Source organism: Martes martes (assembly GCF_963455335.1).
Source record: "Martes martes genome assembly, chromosome: 4".
Classification (NCBI taxonomy): Eukaryota; Metazoa; Chordata; class Mammalia; order Carnivora; family Mustelidae; genus Martes; species Martes martes.
The window spans coordinates 30272346-30289113 of NC_137891.1; the positions used below are offsets into that span (position 1 = coordinate 30272346).

At 38.6% G+C, this 16768-nt stretch overlaps 1 protein-coding gene across 3 annotated transcripts in view; it reads left to right on the forward strand.

The window, feature by feature from the left end:
* Positions 1-13575, forward strand: part of RSPO2 (R-spondin 2) — a gene marked incomplete at its 5' end in the record, with an annotated part of 153872 nt that extends 140297 nt beyond the window's left edge. For all 3 annotated transcript variants that reach the window (XM_080801888.1, XM_080801889.1, XM_080801890.1), the window contains one exon: positions 11734-13575. In XM_080801888.1, coding sequence (XP_080658014.1) covers positions 11734-11846 — 113 coding nt within the window. In that variant the 3' untranslated portion in view covers positions 11847-13575. The remainder of the gene's footprint in view (positions 1-11733) is intronic.
* Positions 13576-16768: the final 3193 nt, after the last annotated feature.

Sequence of the window (16768 nt, forward strand, 5' to 3'; positions counted from 1 at the left end):
TTTAAACTCAGCTGCACTGATGGGTTTAGCTCATGTTTCAGCAGAGGTTCTGAGCCTGCTGCCCAGCTAAGATGATGAATAAGTTGTCCTTTTCAGCATAATTGCTCACTGATATTCTTTATATGGTTTTTATGTTTGGAGTTCCAGGTGATATCCTTACTACACATATAGAAGTTTGGAATGTAGATCTCTTTTTGGATCTCTGATTCAGTGATGACATATTTAAAAATGTTTTGGGGTGCCTGGGTGGTGCCGTCAGTTAAAGAGCATTGGATTCTGGGTTTTGGCTCTGGCAGTAATCTCAGGGTCATGAAATCGAGCCCAGTTCCAAGTCTACTTAAGTCTGTCCCCCACTCTCTCCCATTCTCTCTCTCTCTCTCTCTCTCTCTCTCTCTCTCTGTGCCCCACTCAGATAAATAAATAAATCTTTAAAATTTTTTCCACTAGGTCTTACATTTTTCATGTTAATTGTAAACTTTTGGTTTCTCATATTTTCCTTTGACACCTCAGTTAAATAAAACTGATTTGAGTATAGTGATAGAAGGCAGCGCTTCGGGAAATACTGCAGATGGTTATTGGGTTGATATGTGTGTGGACACGAGCAGTAGCTTCCTTTGATTTTAGTTTGTATTATATACGTCACAGTCAAAATACCTTTTCCTGGAGAGTAAAATACCATTTTTTTATTAAACATTAGGATGTTTATAAAAATAATTATCCATGTTCTGCTCTCTTGATATCTAGCAATCAGAGACAAAGATATGAGGATTCAAGATAACTCAGCAAGGTCTTACACTTCGTGAAACCTTAGAAATGTGATGTGTAAAAAAAAAAAAAAAGAAATGTGATGTGTCTAATAATCATTAGGTGTGTTGAACATGTTATTTAGAGTTCCTTGTCTAGTATTTTTCCCTCTAATTGAGCTCCATGGCTGCTCCTTGGGTGGTTGACAAGGGTTCTACAGTGACTCTACCATTTGTTTAGTCTTTGCTTGTAGACAGAGACTATTCATTTTGGCAAATACTGGTTTACTTTCTGTGTCCTGCAAAAATAACAGAGAAAAAAATGGCCTTTATCGTCCTGGTCTTGTATCAAAACAATGATGGGCCCAGCCTTCATTTTATGACTTTAATGGTCCAGCCATTTCCCTGTTAGTGACCTGTTCATAGGGTGTGTGGCAGTCTCTGATTAGAGGGAAGAGTGTTGGAACACTGAACTTCTCCCTCACCTCCCTCACGGGACATCACATTTATACCATAGAAGTGATGAGAGACAGAATGGCATGACGGGTCGGACGGTAAGCTTGGGGACCAGACTCCCTGAGTCCAAGTCAGAACTCTGCCATATACTGACTCTCTCATCTTGGGTTACCTTACCTCTATGATCTTTAGTTTTCTTTTCTGCAAAGTAGGACTGAACATAGTATCTATTTCAAAGGAGCATTTTTAGTATGAAATGAATTATACGTAAAATACTTAGTGCCTGGCACAGAGCCTACACCATATCATGATGATGATGATTTAATAGTTTGGAAGAAGCTCAGAGTAGCTTTCTGGGGGGGGGGGGAACAAACAAACCTTGGAATATGCCTCCTTCCTGTTATACAGCCAATATTTTTATACCTGTGATATTAAATATTTGACACAATACTTGTGTCACCTGCTCTGAGGGGTACTTTTCTCTTCCCAATTTTTGAAGTGCCACCTCTATATCCTAGTTTGGAAGAAACCCCTACTTGACAAAGGTAACATTTTTTTCAATCACAATTTTTTCTATTTTTTGTCCAACTCTTTAGAATTTCTGTAAACTTAACTAGCTGGTCTTTCAGAATAGAATCTTGTTAATTGAATGAATTGAGCCATTCAGTAGAATAAAGCAATTTTCTGGAATATAACCACAGAAGAAATGGATCTGCAGGAACGTGAGTGATATACACCTTCACTCGAGCGTAAAGATAAGGGAGCCTTTTCTTAGGTATGGGTACCTACCTTCCTCTTGACATGGGGGCAGCTTGATGTGGAAGGAAGTGGCCATTTATTTTTGAAGTGCTCTCACGTCCTCTTCCAAAGTTGGTCTTCTCCCCTGCTCACGTGCCTGCCCACGTGCTTTTCTGCAGAGTTGGATGCTCTAGACTGTATATAATCTTAATCCCGTGCTCAGTCACCTCTGCTGCCTAACAACAATTCTGGTTTTTCCATCCTGAACGTTTCACTCAGGAGTCCGGGTATGACTAGGGAAGCTATATTTAAAAAAAAATAAATAAATAAACCTCCCTGGAGGATTCTATGTCTGGCCCAGGAACAGGCTTTTGGAACCACAGGTCTAAACTTCCAAGTCCCAGCTGAAAGAGAAACATCCTGTGTTTTCTTCCCTCGGGCTTTGCCATGGGCACACTGTTGATACTGAGCTGGGAATGCTAAATGTGTTGCTTGACCTCAGGAAACTGAGGCTTTGAATGCCTTAGCTCCAGGGAATAATTAATATGAGAAATATACATTGTAGGCCAGGTCCATTGGGAAACTTAATGTGGCCCAAGGGAATGCTGGGGACTGGTTGGGAAGGTTGATGCCTTTTCTTCAGCCTGGTATTTACTTATTAATTTGTTTGTTCAGCAGCTATTTAAATGATTATGAGATCAAAGACCTTTTGCTGGGCACAAGGGATCCAAAGAGTATAGTGGAAAGAGTACAGGTTTTAGAACCTGCCAGATGTTGGTTTGAATCATTGCCGAGCTATGTGATTTTGAGCTATTAACTTCTCTAAACTTATTTCCTTGTTGGTAAAATGGAAATAATGCCTACCTTGCAGGCTGTCATAAGGATTAGAAATAATACATGTGAGGCACCTTCTGGTGCTATAATTAGCATTCATGTGTCAGGTATAGTATCTGGAAATGGATACACAATTTTTTGCCCCTCAGAGATGGTAACTTTGATATTAGCTGTTTAGAAATGAGTAAACCAAGCCTGAGAAAAATAACTCATCCAAGATCACTAGCTTCTAAGAGGAAGACTCTGCTTTGAATCTAGAGCTGTCTGACACCCAAAGTGATGTTCCTCACTATGTCTCCCAGATGACTGCTCAGTGTAGTGTCACCTAACCCCACCCCTCACCCCCTCTCCAGGTCTAGCTGGGGAGTGATCCATCCTGTGGGCTGGCCAGGCTTCCATACTCTGTGGCGAGGCATGTTGAATCCCTGTCTGGGGAATGTGCAATCAAGCCAAGAGACTGAGGTGGTTCTGAGAGAGAGGTAAGCTGAGAGAAAGGTCACCGGGTTTACTCGGGGGCCAGGGTTACCTTCACAGACCGCGTGTAAGCTGGAGTTGAGGACCGAAGCCATGTGGATGGAATCCAGGAAAAGCAAGAGAGTTCATTCTATGATGGATGATAAAGTCCAGGTGGGTTTGGCTCGTCACCACGTTCAGTGTTTAGATGGAGCCCATTTATCTGCTCCAATTCCTCTTTCAGTTAAGCTTGAAATGAATATCTGCAACTTGATTTTTAGAAAGACCCAGAGTTTAACCAGGCATGAAAGTATAGTTATTTGCATAGTAGCCATGATTTGAAAAAAAAAAAAAAAAAAAGCAACAGAAGGTAACACATGTTTTGATAAGGGAGGTCTGAAGTGCTGAGGGGCAGAGAAGGGGAGGATGCACTTACGATCCCCCACGGAACATGCATTTCTCTAAGTTATCCCATGCTGGCTGTCTTCATGTGAGGCTTGTGACTTGGGTGAGTGGCTTGGACTGATAGCTGGTTCTCGGATTTACCCAATATATAGAAAATCACTAATTCATTTCACTTGTAAGTATGTCTTTAAGTTCCACAGAAATAGTGTGGAATCCAAATTAAATAAATGCTCGCCATATCATGCTAGTCCTAGATATAATAGCTTGAACTTCTTTTTTATTTAATGGTTATTGATTGAAGACCAAGAAGAGGGTATTAAATCCTCTTACTCTAATGGAATTATCTTAAAAGGTACTTTCTGGTATAGTATGAAGTCAGCTATGGAGGAACTTGAAATTATTCTCTGGTTTTCCCGTTGGTCCTAATCGAATGAAATCAATTGTATCATTTTCTCTGTACAACTGGATGTTTTGTCACTAAAGAGCGTCAAATGAGCTTCATCATTTTCTGCAAATTTTGAGTAAGTTTAGGGTAGGTAGCTATGAAACATTCGAGCAGAATGGTTTGAGTACTGAATTTTTTTCACAATATTCAGCTAAGAAGGTACGTGAAGCTCTTACAATGCATGGTACATACTAGGAATGCCCACCAAATCAACTCCCCTAGCTAGGAAACTTCTGGATGGCACCTTGTTAAAAAGTGTTGAATCGATGCTATGTACATTTATGGAAAGTCTTAGGTTACAGATGATATTGATGTAATTCATAAAGGTTTTCAGTTATGATGAGGCTCAGAGAAAGTTTAGTTGTCTTCTAATACTTTTCTGCCTCTCTTGAAAAATAACTAAACTATGTCCTGATCCAGTGACATTTAAAGCTTTAAAAGTATGTAAGAAAAAGGGACCTCGGAACCTGCTTGCCTGTCCAGCTCAGCTGCTGGGAAGCTGTAGGAACGTGGGTGGGATGCTCTAGGTTTTTTGTGCCTCATTTCACATCTTCACCATTTTGGGGAGTTGGACTAAAACAGGGGTAGTAAATGCCTACCATACTCTTTGTCTCTGCACCCTCCCCAACACGACCACCTGATCCTGGGTCTGTGGGCTCTCCCCCCCGCCCGGAAGATAATGAAGATCATTTTTAGTTTGACAGCCCTCTTCTTACCAGTAAGAGATCCAAGAAGAGGATCTTGTTCTCGGCCAGTAGTTTATATTCACTTCCCCATAAAATGGCAACCTGGATGTATGAAGAATGCTTTTTCCCTAAATTATTGGAAAAGCAAGATGCATCTGACTTTTCTTCTCTCATTCACTCCCTACCTAGACCCTGGCATCTTTAACAGCAGAGCAATTGTTACTTTTCATTGTGCTGCATTTGGACTTTGCTATCTGTTCTGTAGTCCACGGTAGAGCTTACCTTTGGCTTTTAAGGAAAAAGAGATAAGGCCTCTAACTGGGGTTAAAAGACAGTATTAAAGAAGTGAGAGCTTCAGAGCTCCCCTGCTCCCTTTTTACGCCAGAGATACGAAGAGTAAAAGTGAATTATTGCCCCCTTGTGGTCGAGTTATATGTTCTGTTTCTCACACAAGTGAAGTTGTGGAGTATAATGTGTCTCTGCTACCTTGAAACTGCCCTACAGTGATGTCAGTTATTATGAAATGAATGGTAGGTAGGTGGTTTTAAAACCGCCTCTCCGTGTTTGTTTTTTTCTCACCTATCTTAAACTCCACAGAATCTTGGCTCTGGACTGATTTTTCTTTTTCTTTCTTTTTTTTTTTTTTTTTTTTTTTTTTTGAGATACCAGATATCTAAGAACTTAAATCAAATGGCATGATCCAAGTTATGTGGAAGAAACCCAAATCTCATTCATATTACTTTTCTGTAGTCCTTGCCACTTCAAATGAGTTTGTAGGGTGTTGGGAATGTCTTATTGCCCCTTTAGAAATCTGTATCCGAAGATTTTTTCTTCAGAGCTATAAAATGGGGAAATTTTGAATTACTGTGTCCAGGAATCCTTATTTGTAAAAGTTCAAGTAAGCTTTAGGATTAGCTTTTCTTTCAGTTTCATAATACTGAACATGAAACAAGATTTTAAAACCAAATGGAGCTTCCTTTCAAAAAAATAGACTTCATACCTAATAAAATGCTTCATAGAGGAAGAGTGGAGAGGTCTTACACACACACACACACACACAAAGCCATTTAATACTATTCTTTTTACAGTAAAAACGTGGCAGACTTTTACAATTAGAACAGTAATGCACAGTCATAATTGGCTTATTGAATTAGTTCTTTACAAATGATCATGTTTACATGGGAATTGTGAATGATTTTCACGTTTCCATATTTAGAGAAGTCCCATTTTGTCAACTATTTTTTATTTTGGATGTTGTCACTCCCCACTAATAACTCGCAAGTAGTTCTGCTTATTAGGCTCTCTCCAGGTTATGTGTAAATTTTTGAAGCACATGTTCTTTTATAAAGATGAAATGACTAGGGGCCCCTTGGAAGACTTTCCCATTATGACTTGAAGTTCAAGATGGCCTGGTAAAATCTCCTCAGTATATGGTTGTTATTTTTCAACACTTCAAAAATTTGTTGGTTTGTCTCTAGCTTATTTGTTCTCAAAGACCAATCAAAATTTGATCACAGTCGGGAAATGGTCGTAGAAGGATTTGCCAGTCCTTTCTAAAGACCTCTCTCTCTGTAATATTTTTAGTGGGACAGATATTATTTCTTAAAGGCCAGATAAATGTCACTAAAAACACCAATTAAAGAACTTTGTACTATAAATAAGGAGATAGAGTAGATTTATTTGCTTAAGGTACTCAGACTCTTTCCTTTGAGGCTCAGCTGATGTAAAATAACCATTAATATATTATTCGGAACTATTACAGACAAGGGAAGAGTTTTCTCTTAGACTAGGTAGAATATACTGTGGTAGATGCTGGTCGCGCTCATCATATTTGCCTACTTGGATGCCTTTCTCGATGAAAGCAGTTTTGTGAACTAACATCCAATCTTTTTTTTTTTTTTTTTTTACTAACATCCAATCTTAATGCCAGAAGTGTTCAGGCAGTTCAGTAGTTCTTAAGCTTTTATATCTTACATCCAATTATGATCAACCATTCTACCCAAAAGTCTGCTTACCACCAGAAGAGGAATGTTTTGTACCGCAGTCTTTTCCTTATGCCTATTTATGATAAATTTTAGGGACATGTAATTTCTCTTGGGAACAAATGTAATTCCTGGGCCTTAAGATACAAATACTTCATAATTGAAAGGACACTTACTGTTTTAGTAATCATAAAAAGAGGTCATGAAAAATTGTGTAGGAGGACATTTTGGTAATTTATAATTTTTTCAGAGTTATACAGTAAACATCTCTGTGCATAAATCTCTGTCCACGTTTAGATTATTTTCCTAGGATGGGTTCCTAGATCGGAGTCGAAAGTTATGAATATTTTAATGCTTTTGTACACATTGCCAGATGGCTTTTAGAAAGACTGTATCAATTTTATATTCTCATAATGCATCCTGATGACTGTCTCACCACATTCTCACTTTTTTACTTTTAAGAATCTTGGCAATGACAACTCATTTTATTTGGCACTTTTAATTGTGAGATTTGATTGTTTCATATATTTACTAGCTGTTTTTATTTCCCTTATGAATTATATTTAAGTCTTTTGTCTATTTTTATATGAGCTTTTAAAATATTTAGGAGCCAACTGGCATTTTTCCAGAGAATCATCAATCACTCTTAAATAAATAAATCTCTGTTTCTACTCATTCTTGGGCAGACTCAAGTTGCCCATATGAGAAAGAAATAGCTCAATTGCTATACATTGTCTATAGCTCAGTCCTTGTGAAGGTGTGGAAGCAACTTTCTCCCCTCTACCTCTAGTGTGTCCTTTGAAGTATGACAGTTTCCCAGCCTGGTGGTTGTCAGACTTTTTGTCCCTCGGTTTCAGCTGCTTTGAAGAATGGCTCAATTTCTGAGATGATCCCCAAATCTCCCTGTGAATTTCATAAATACAGGGAAGCCCAGGTTTCAAGTTAACATCACAAATTTATCATTGAAATTTAATAGAAATTAGTCCTGGTTTCAGATGATCACTTTTGTCATCACAGTTGTGGTTCTAACAGTGGAAATTACATTTGTCATAATCGTGTAATCATGGCTTACTTTCCCGTGTGTGTGTAGAGAGACTTTTTTTTTTTTTTTCATAGTCACAGCTACTGAATTTTTTCTCAATTTTCTTTCATCTCATTTACCATTAGAAAGTCTTCCTCAAAACACTTAGTAATCTCAACGGAAATCCTACATAACCTTTGTGCCTTACTAATGGATATACCGGAACCATTGTTTCAATTATGAAAAAAACTCTTACCTAAACCTAGTGAGAGGAAAAACCTTTTGAAGACTTTCCTAGACTTTGGGGCTTAGGAAAGAATGAAATTCATGCCTCCTGGCAGTGGAGTTCATATTTTCACAGCTTCATGTAATTTGTGAGTCTGCCTGATATCATGGTTGAAAAGAATCTATTTTATTTCTGATTCTAATAGCAGTAATCTACAGCTGGAGGTTAGGAGTATTTCCATAAGGGGCTGTTCACCTTTCTCTGTAGAGGAGTTGATAGGTTATCCTGTTGGACCATTTCCACATGTGTGCAAATCAATATAATTATGTTGGTTAGAGTGTGGTTTTGACGGTATCTTTCTAACTTTGTTCATTTGGATGATCTCGTCTTGCTCGTGATATTTTGTATAACTTTCTGGTGAAAGAGGATCATAGTGTCTTCATTCCATAAATGTAAAAACTGAGAGTCACAAGTATGATGCATTACGAAACATCTTCATTATAAGACCACGCTTACCTACTGACTCCCTTTCCTTCTGCCCTTCTCTGTTAAGCTCCATTGCTTTCCTTAACAGCTGTAATACCTGAGCCTGTGTTCTTGCATCTGTAGAACGGGGCTGAAGAGACTCACTGAGTGGTGATTTGTCAAGGCCACTGTATTCTTAAAGCACTCAGGACAAATATACGCAAATGTGTCATTAGAGTTGGACATAGCTAGAGGCTCAAACCTTTTCTGCTGATCTTAGGCAGTATATTTTCCAGGTTGCTGCTCATGAACTAAAAAGAAAGTTAATTCCATGACTTGAATTTCTCTTTGGGTGACTGGCATCATACTTGCCTTTAAATGCTTCCTGTACAGGGTGAATGTACATAATTGAAAGTCTAGAAGGCATTCTCCAAATCTAATCTAGCCACAGGTGTAAAGAAATGGAAACATAAATTAGCACACTTGTATAGCCAATATAACTTATTTTCAACTATATAGATCAAAACAGGGATATGTATTTTCTGTTAGCTTTAATCTTACCAATCTCTTATGTTTGGAAATCTTAGTGGAGTTCAGAAGAAAATATGTACAAGACCTTTTTTATACCTTAGTTAGGTTATATTTTAATATTTTTTGCTGCTTTGAGTTGGGCTTTAAGTCAGAATAGCCTACAATGGACCACAAAATATTTTCAGGTAATTTAGGCCTATCTGTGGTCAAATCTTGGCTAATCATCTTAATTCTTCAGTATTTTCAGTATATACTACATGAGAAATGGGGCTGACCAGAAACAAAACGAAGCAATGAACTGATAACACAGAGATGTAATTCAACAAGAGACCTCTGAGGGAAATTTTTAGGGTTGTAATTTGGTCTCCCAAATATCTTTAGTTGAAATCAGTACCATATAACTTATTGCCAGTGGAGTAATTGTACAACTTGAAAACTTATATAAGTTTCCAGAAGCGTTGCTGAAATTTTGGCCACACTATGGACTATTTTATGCAAATATTGAATAACTTTTGTATCACACAATATTATATCAGCCAGCAAACCCAAAGACCATTTGATACTGACAATTATATCAGAATGATATATTAGGTAAGTGGCATGAAATTGACCCTCTCTTAAAATAAGAATTTCCAGTCATTTAGCATAGATATTCTGTTAGGGAATGTACTGCACATTTTTCATTTGAAAAATTGAAGTGGTGAATGGGAAAAGATTTCTTGAACAAATACCCAGTATATTTTTATCTTAACACATTTAAACATCTAGCAATATTATTTTTCCATTTACTCAATTTCAGTTCGCTTTTAAAAGAAACTTCGGGTTTTAAACAAATTAAACATGAGCTCATTTTTGCAATGCAGTCAGCAATGATTTTAACTAAGGTTTTTGTTGTTTGTTTAAAGAAAGTCTAGAACTAAGGAAATCTTCAAAAACTTTATAATTGAAACTTCTTTTTAAATATGCAATTTTACGTTAAGTGTTTCATCTCTCTGCCCTCATTAGGTGTGTCTCATCATTACATATAATGTTATTCAAATAGTTTTAACTTTACAGCTTCTTTGATTAATGATGGTTTGAACTAAGGTTTCATTGGGCAGGATTAACTATGTTTAAAGATGGCAAGATGCCGTTATAACATTAATGCCAGAATTTAATAAGAACCAGAAATTAACTTCGGGGAACTTTATAATTTAATGTGAGGGCACGATCACATTCCGATTACTTTACTGCCATGTCCTATTAAAAATAAATTATTCTTTATCTTGTGATAAAGTTTTACTCAGCAAACAATTGTTGACTGTCAGCTATGTGCCAACCACGTGACTCTTTTCCATCCTAAAACAAAATGAAAAATCCCTCCCTTGTTTAGAAATCTCCCAGGCTCCTATAATCTAGTACGACTCTGCTTTCCTAAGGCAGGGAGCTAGATCCCTAACTTCTGGTCTGTTTCTTTCACATTCCCTACACAGCTGCCCCACCCCCATTGTCTCAAATGAAAAGCTGGCCAGATACATCCCTGTAATCAATGGTCTTGGAAGGTGGGAAAGCATGCGTTAGAACAGAATGTCCAATTTGTGGTACTGATTGCTACAGTGTCAAAGAGCTATACCTCACAGAAAAGTTTTGTAGGACTGCACAAGTAACATGGAAGTAGGGTGGGTAGGAGACGAGATTTGAGTCTGGTAAGGGAAGAATCTTTCTGTTTTGAAGGTGTATGTTGATGACTTAATTTCTGCAAACTTCAGTGACGTTCGAGCTCCTTTCTGTTCTAAAAATCCCACAGTTCTTCTGTGTTTAGAGCCCAAAGAGGGCGATGGACCTAAAGCAAATGCCTGTTACTCTTCTCTCAAGATCTTACGTGTATATACTTGCAAAGAGATGTTGAAACATTGTAAAAACCGTGAACCATAACCAGGAGATGCAAAAAGTGAAATAGAGCAGAGGCAAAGGGAAGACTGTATTCAAAAACTCTGATGGAGACAAACCTCAACTCTTTAGCTAGTGGTCTGGGCTTCCTGGTGGCAAAGGCAAAGAGGAGAAATAGAATTACTAGGTGGGGGTGTGATCTTCTGGTAGGAAGACACCTCTCCCCAGTTCTTCAGGAACAAACCAGCATTTTTCTTGCTCACAATAACTGGTCTAGGGAATTTGGGTAAGAAGCCCTAAGCCACATAATGAACAATGTCCTCATGAATTTTTATAGAAAATGAAGAGTTCCACCTATGTCGTTTCATCCACTGGTCTTCGGAGAACAGGGAGGGAATAATGTTAAAAGCAAGACATTTCTTTCGCCTGGGGAGGAGGAGGGGCAGGGAGATGGAAACTTCTGGTATATTTACTGTAGATAGCTGCTTATTTTCTTTCGACCCACCGACATGTGGAGCCGTAGAAAGATGTAAAGATGTCTAGTAAAGGGTAGCATTGTTAAAAGTCGGAGGGGATAAATGGAATTTTTGTGGCAGGATGATATTTGCAAGACTGATCAGGCCACTGGGAGGTTTTTAAATATGCCAGTTCCCTATAACAGGAAGATCAGTCTCTGTTTTAGACAGCATATCCAATTTAGTAAATTATTATTATTCCGTCAAAATTAATGTGAACAATTTTCTCTTTGAGGCTGCTTTTTCCATAGGTGATGTTTTCCAGATGGGCTTTGTGTAAAACTCTTAATGTTTTGTGTTTTCTTTCCTAGAGAAAGCGCCGTTTCTGACATGTCTTCATTTCTTTCTCTTTCCCCTGGTGTAGGAAAAAGAGCCCCAAAGGCAAAGGAGAAGAACAAGAAAAAGAAGAGGAAGCTGATAGAAAGAGCCCAGGAGCAACACAGTGTCTTCCTAGCTACAGACAGGGCTAACCAGTAAAACAAAAGACGTGTAGGGTAGATTTGGGGGGAGGGGGTCGTTTTTGCAAAAGTGCACAAAACTCCTCTCCACTCGTGGACCCTGGCGTGCAGCTTTTGCGCTGCTTTGACCAGTATCTGTTCCCAGTAACGTTGTGAACGGAGGAGCCACGAGCGTGGTCTCTGTTATTTATGCTTTGATTTGCATCTGGAGGCTGTGAAGGCAGGAGCTCCCGACCTGAATCACCGGAAGCGGGAGTTAGGGGTCCAGCACGTGCCTCGGCTCCGCGTGCACTGAGAGATCATGGCACCACGAAGGGGCAAGACCTGTGAGGCCACGGACCACCCCTGGAGCCCAGACTTGTGCATATTTTGGGGAAAGAAGACCCTCAGCTGGCAAAGAGCTATTTCACTGGCGACCTTGATTTCTCACATTGTGCGTTCGCAAGGATAACCGTGTGCGGAGATCTGCTTAGAGCTGGGGGTGGGTGTGTTCCAGGAGTTCCTGCTCAGCTTCACAGCAGCTCCAACTTGTACATAACTCTGTGGGGCTACATAGGAACCTCTTCCTTACTGTATATTTATGCTTTCTGAAGTGTAACAAGTCATACCTGATTAATATTATGTCAGATTGTTTCTAGTGGTTCCTAACCATTGTCTGGTAAATGGCTATTCTAGATTTGAGAATTGACTGATGTTTTGTTGCCCCTTGACTTTTTTTTTTTTTTTTTTTCAGGCTTATTTCTCGTTGTAAGAATAGGATAAGCTAGTTTGTACATAGGCTCAAATGACCAGTGTCAAAGAATTTGAATATCTGTAGACCTTCCCCACTCCATGTCGTCTCCTGCAGATAAAGCAGCAGGTGACAGGCAGAAGCTAAAGCTCTCTTTACGCCTAAGATGTGATGCCTTTATGAAACACAACTGGGGAATGACATGCAGCCCCTTCTAGTACTCCTCATGCTGTTCTACTGGCTAGCTAGAGAATTTTTCAAACTTTTGTTTCAAACTTCAGTATATATATATATATACATATGCATATATATTTATTTAAAGCCATCCCTGACTTACCATGACAGGGCACCTACCAATACTCTTGGGTCACTATAGAAATTACCATCATGAGACCACGCACAGAATGAGGAGAAAACAGGATGAGTCCCTCTAACTCCTGGTCGGACCTTAACAGGTCTCCTTGGAGCCAGAATCCATATGCTTTCCAAGAAAGAAGAACACTATGGAGACCCCACCCCCACCCCGGGGAATTTCAGAGCAGTTGTTTCAAAAACATCATTGTATAGTTGGGGGAATCCATTCTTAGAGGGGTTTGAATTGGCTTCTTCTAAAAGCATCATTATCTTCCTGGCTAATCCAGAAGAAAATTAGAACAAAGGGAAATGGTTACAGATGTTTAAGGAAAAAAAGCAAGGTAAAGCCTTTTTCTTAATCACCTTGCATTGGCAAAACTACCTCTCCAGCATTTCTGTTTTGAGTCAAAAGCATCCTACCAGTACGCATAAATGTCATATACATCGTTATGAGAATATTATTGCTATGAAATAATAAGCCATATATGAATGTTATATACAACTTTAGGGTTTGCATTTAATCCTAAAGTGTTCACCTCCTTTCACGTCTATTTACACTATATTCCTATTTACTAAGTGGGGAGGGGGCTCCTTTATATAGTGCTTCATCGTTAATAAGTCAATACCTGTTCTGTTTCTGAGATGTTCTTTTCGTGCATTAAAAAACTTCAAAATTATTCATTGTGGAAGTTTTCTTTAGAGGGAAAAAAGCAATATTTTAACAACTCTACCCCTAAATAATCCTTTAAAAAAGGCAGAAAATTTTTACCAATGTTAGTAAACATATCTAGGAATGAGCTAGGTATAAATTACACTAGAGTGGTTAGGAGGCTTTTTTAAAAAAAATTTTTTTTAAGATTGTTTTGAGAGAGGGTATGTACAAACCAGGGGAGGGGCAGAGGAAGAGAGAAAATCTCAGGCAGGCTCCATGATGAGCACCAAGTCTAATGCAGGGTTCGATCCTATGACCCTGAGATCGTGACCTGAACAAAAATCAAGAGCCCAACATTCGTGTGAGCCACCCAGGGGACCCAGGAATAGAGACTTGAGAGCCACACTGCCTGTGTTCCAGAGTAGCCTGGGACAAATTCTCTCTCTAGGGCTCTGTTCCTCCTCTGTGAAATAGAGGTAACAGTACTGTCTACCTGTAGGGTTGTTTTAAGGATTAAATTAGGTAAAATGTGTAAAGTATGGTCAGCGCAGGATATATATTAAATTGCCATGTAAATGACCTGTTACTAATTGCCTCTGTTCTTAACATCTAAATTATTTAGAAGATCTTCCTTTCTTGTTAACAATACACTTAAGGAAACATCAGTTCCCTTCAATCTATTGCTTGATGCCTGGACATTATTTGCCCAAATTTTTATTCTTGTAGGAATAGATTTACAGCTGCTTGATTTCTAAACCTCCCAGTTATAAGCAAATACACAACACAGATACACACATACTGCAGTATAATTTATAGCTTCAGGATAATACAAAAAAGATCTGGTGTATATAAAGAATATATGAAACTGGTTTTCCCCCAATATTTTCAGGGAGCTTAGCATCTGTAGAAGTAAGTGATGGGGTCACAACTTTGTCAATTAAGAAGTGTGGGTTGGGGAAATGGGTGTAGGTGGTCAAAAGGTACAAACTTAGTTATTCAATAAATATATCATGGGGAAGGCAAGGTACAGAATAGAGACTATAGTTAATAGTATTCTCTTAGCAATTTTCAAATATGTAATATAAAATGTCCTCATCACAAAAGTTTGACAGATTAACACTTAGGAAAAGCCAATTTTATGAATGTCTGTTTTTTAAGATGCTAATAGCAATCACTGTGTATATGAAATTTTCATCTTTTGCTAGAAACATTTGGAGAAAAGCTAGAATTTAGCCTCAAGTGTGGGATTTCTCCTCTTGCTTTTTTTTGTTTTAAGGAGAGCTATGAATAAGAAAAAAGTGCATACCTCTGTTCATGTCAGAAGTTTGTGCATAGTAGATACTACTTGATAGTATCATTAGAAAAGGTAGAATCAGTAACCCTATAAATATATATCTTGACCAATCACATTATCCTCACCCTTCTTTTCAAAGGAATAACCATTCCACTCAAGCATCTAGCCTCATCCCCTCTAACTTTTGTGGAGTCTTCAGTATCCACTTATGTCATTTCTTTAGCTCTTCCTCTCCTCTGACTTAGGTACTATTTCTCTCAAGGTCTTCGTTGTCCACTCTCCTGAAAAAGGAATTTATGGTCATCGATGGCTTTGATTTTGTTCCCTTATCTATTTCTTCGCCACCATTGCATTGTCCTTGTTCTCACAAAGGGAGCAATGACATTCCCCTTGCTAATATGAGAACTTTTGCCTTACATGCCTTGATCCCTCTTTTGAGTGCCCTGTTATTTCCACCAAGTTTGATTTTATTGTGCCCTTTCCTTCAGAAATTTCATTTCTCATTTGTCTTCTATGACACTTCTAAACTGGGTTTTCTACTTCCCTACTTCTTTTGGTCTTTCCAAGTTCTTCCTTGGCCTAAATTCAAAATACTGATATGTCAAAAGTGAGCACACTTTTTAATCTTTCAAATTTAATCTCTTTATCTCCACAACATGGGAAATACGACCTATGGCTTCAGATACAAACCATATGCTATTGATTTCCCAACCCAGCTCTCTGTCTCCAAGTCTTTGGTAATGATTGCCAAGCCTACTAGAGCTCTTGACTAGGGAGTCACACACTTAAGCTCAATGTATTTAAAACTGAATTTATTACCATATCAGTTGGGCTCCAGTCAAAGAAATAAACCAGTTGAGGTATTTCAAATGGGGAGTTTAACACTGAGAACCAGTTACATGGGTAATAAAGGACAAGAAGCTGAAGTGGGGATGACAAGATCACTCAGATTAACAAAAGCAGGAAGCCACTATCTCCCTTAGGGCAAGGGGATAACAGGAAGAGGTTGAGTTGCTGGAATCCAGAAGCCACCCAGCTAGAGCTAGAACTATAGTTGAGGCTAGAGCTGTGACCAGAGAGGAAGCCAGAACCAAAGACAGAAAGTTTATCTGGTGGGAACTAAAACCTTGGAAAAGATCTGGTCACCCCAAGAAATGTTGTCTGACTTCTCCCTGCCTTCCAACCTCTACTCTTCTGCCCACACCTGCCATTGCCCAAACCTGACTGGAAACCAGGGAGCCTCAGTAATGTAGTTCCCTCTGTAGGGAAGAACACAGACCTAGGAGCAAACAAGCAAATAATCAATGTAGTCACTGACATCTTCCCACAGTATAATTCCTCTTCCTGCCTTCCCCATTTAATAAAATCTTTACTCACATAGTTGGTTACATGAACACTCTTGTAATCATCATTTACTCCCATTGTTCCCTCCATCTAATCAGTTCCTAGATTCTAGTGAGTCTACCTCAAAAGTGTCTCCTGAATTTCTCCCCACCTCTTTACTTTCTTGGTGCTGTGGTTATGCTAAGTTTCTCTTTGTCTCTCTTCTAGACTGCTTCATTATCCTAAATATTCTTGCCCAAAGCTTCACTCCAGTGATTATTAATATTTCTACCATTTCTTTTTCCTGTTAACGTATTGGTAGTGCTATCTATTATTTAGATAACTTCCTGTTTCTTACCGAATAAGATCCTGTAATTTTTTTACATGGAACACAGTACCCTTTTAACTTTCTCTTTACCCACATAGCTTGTGAGGATCAAGAAAAGACTAAATGCACTGGGATTATCATTGTCAAATTTTCAAGGGTTCCTTTCAGATACACTTGGATGTGCTTACCATAATGATTAATATCCTTGAATCATGAAGGCAGAGATGTAAGGGTAACTATGACTTTGAAAGCAAGTGATA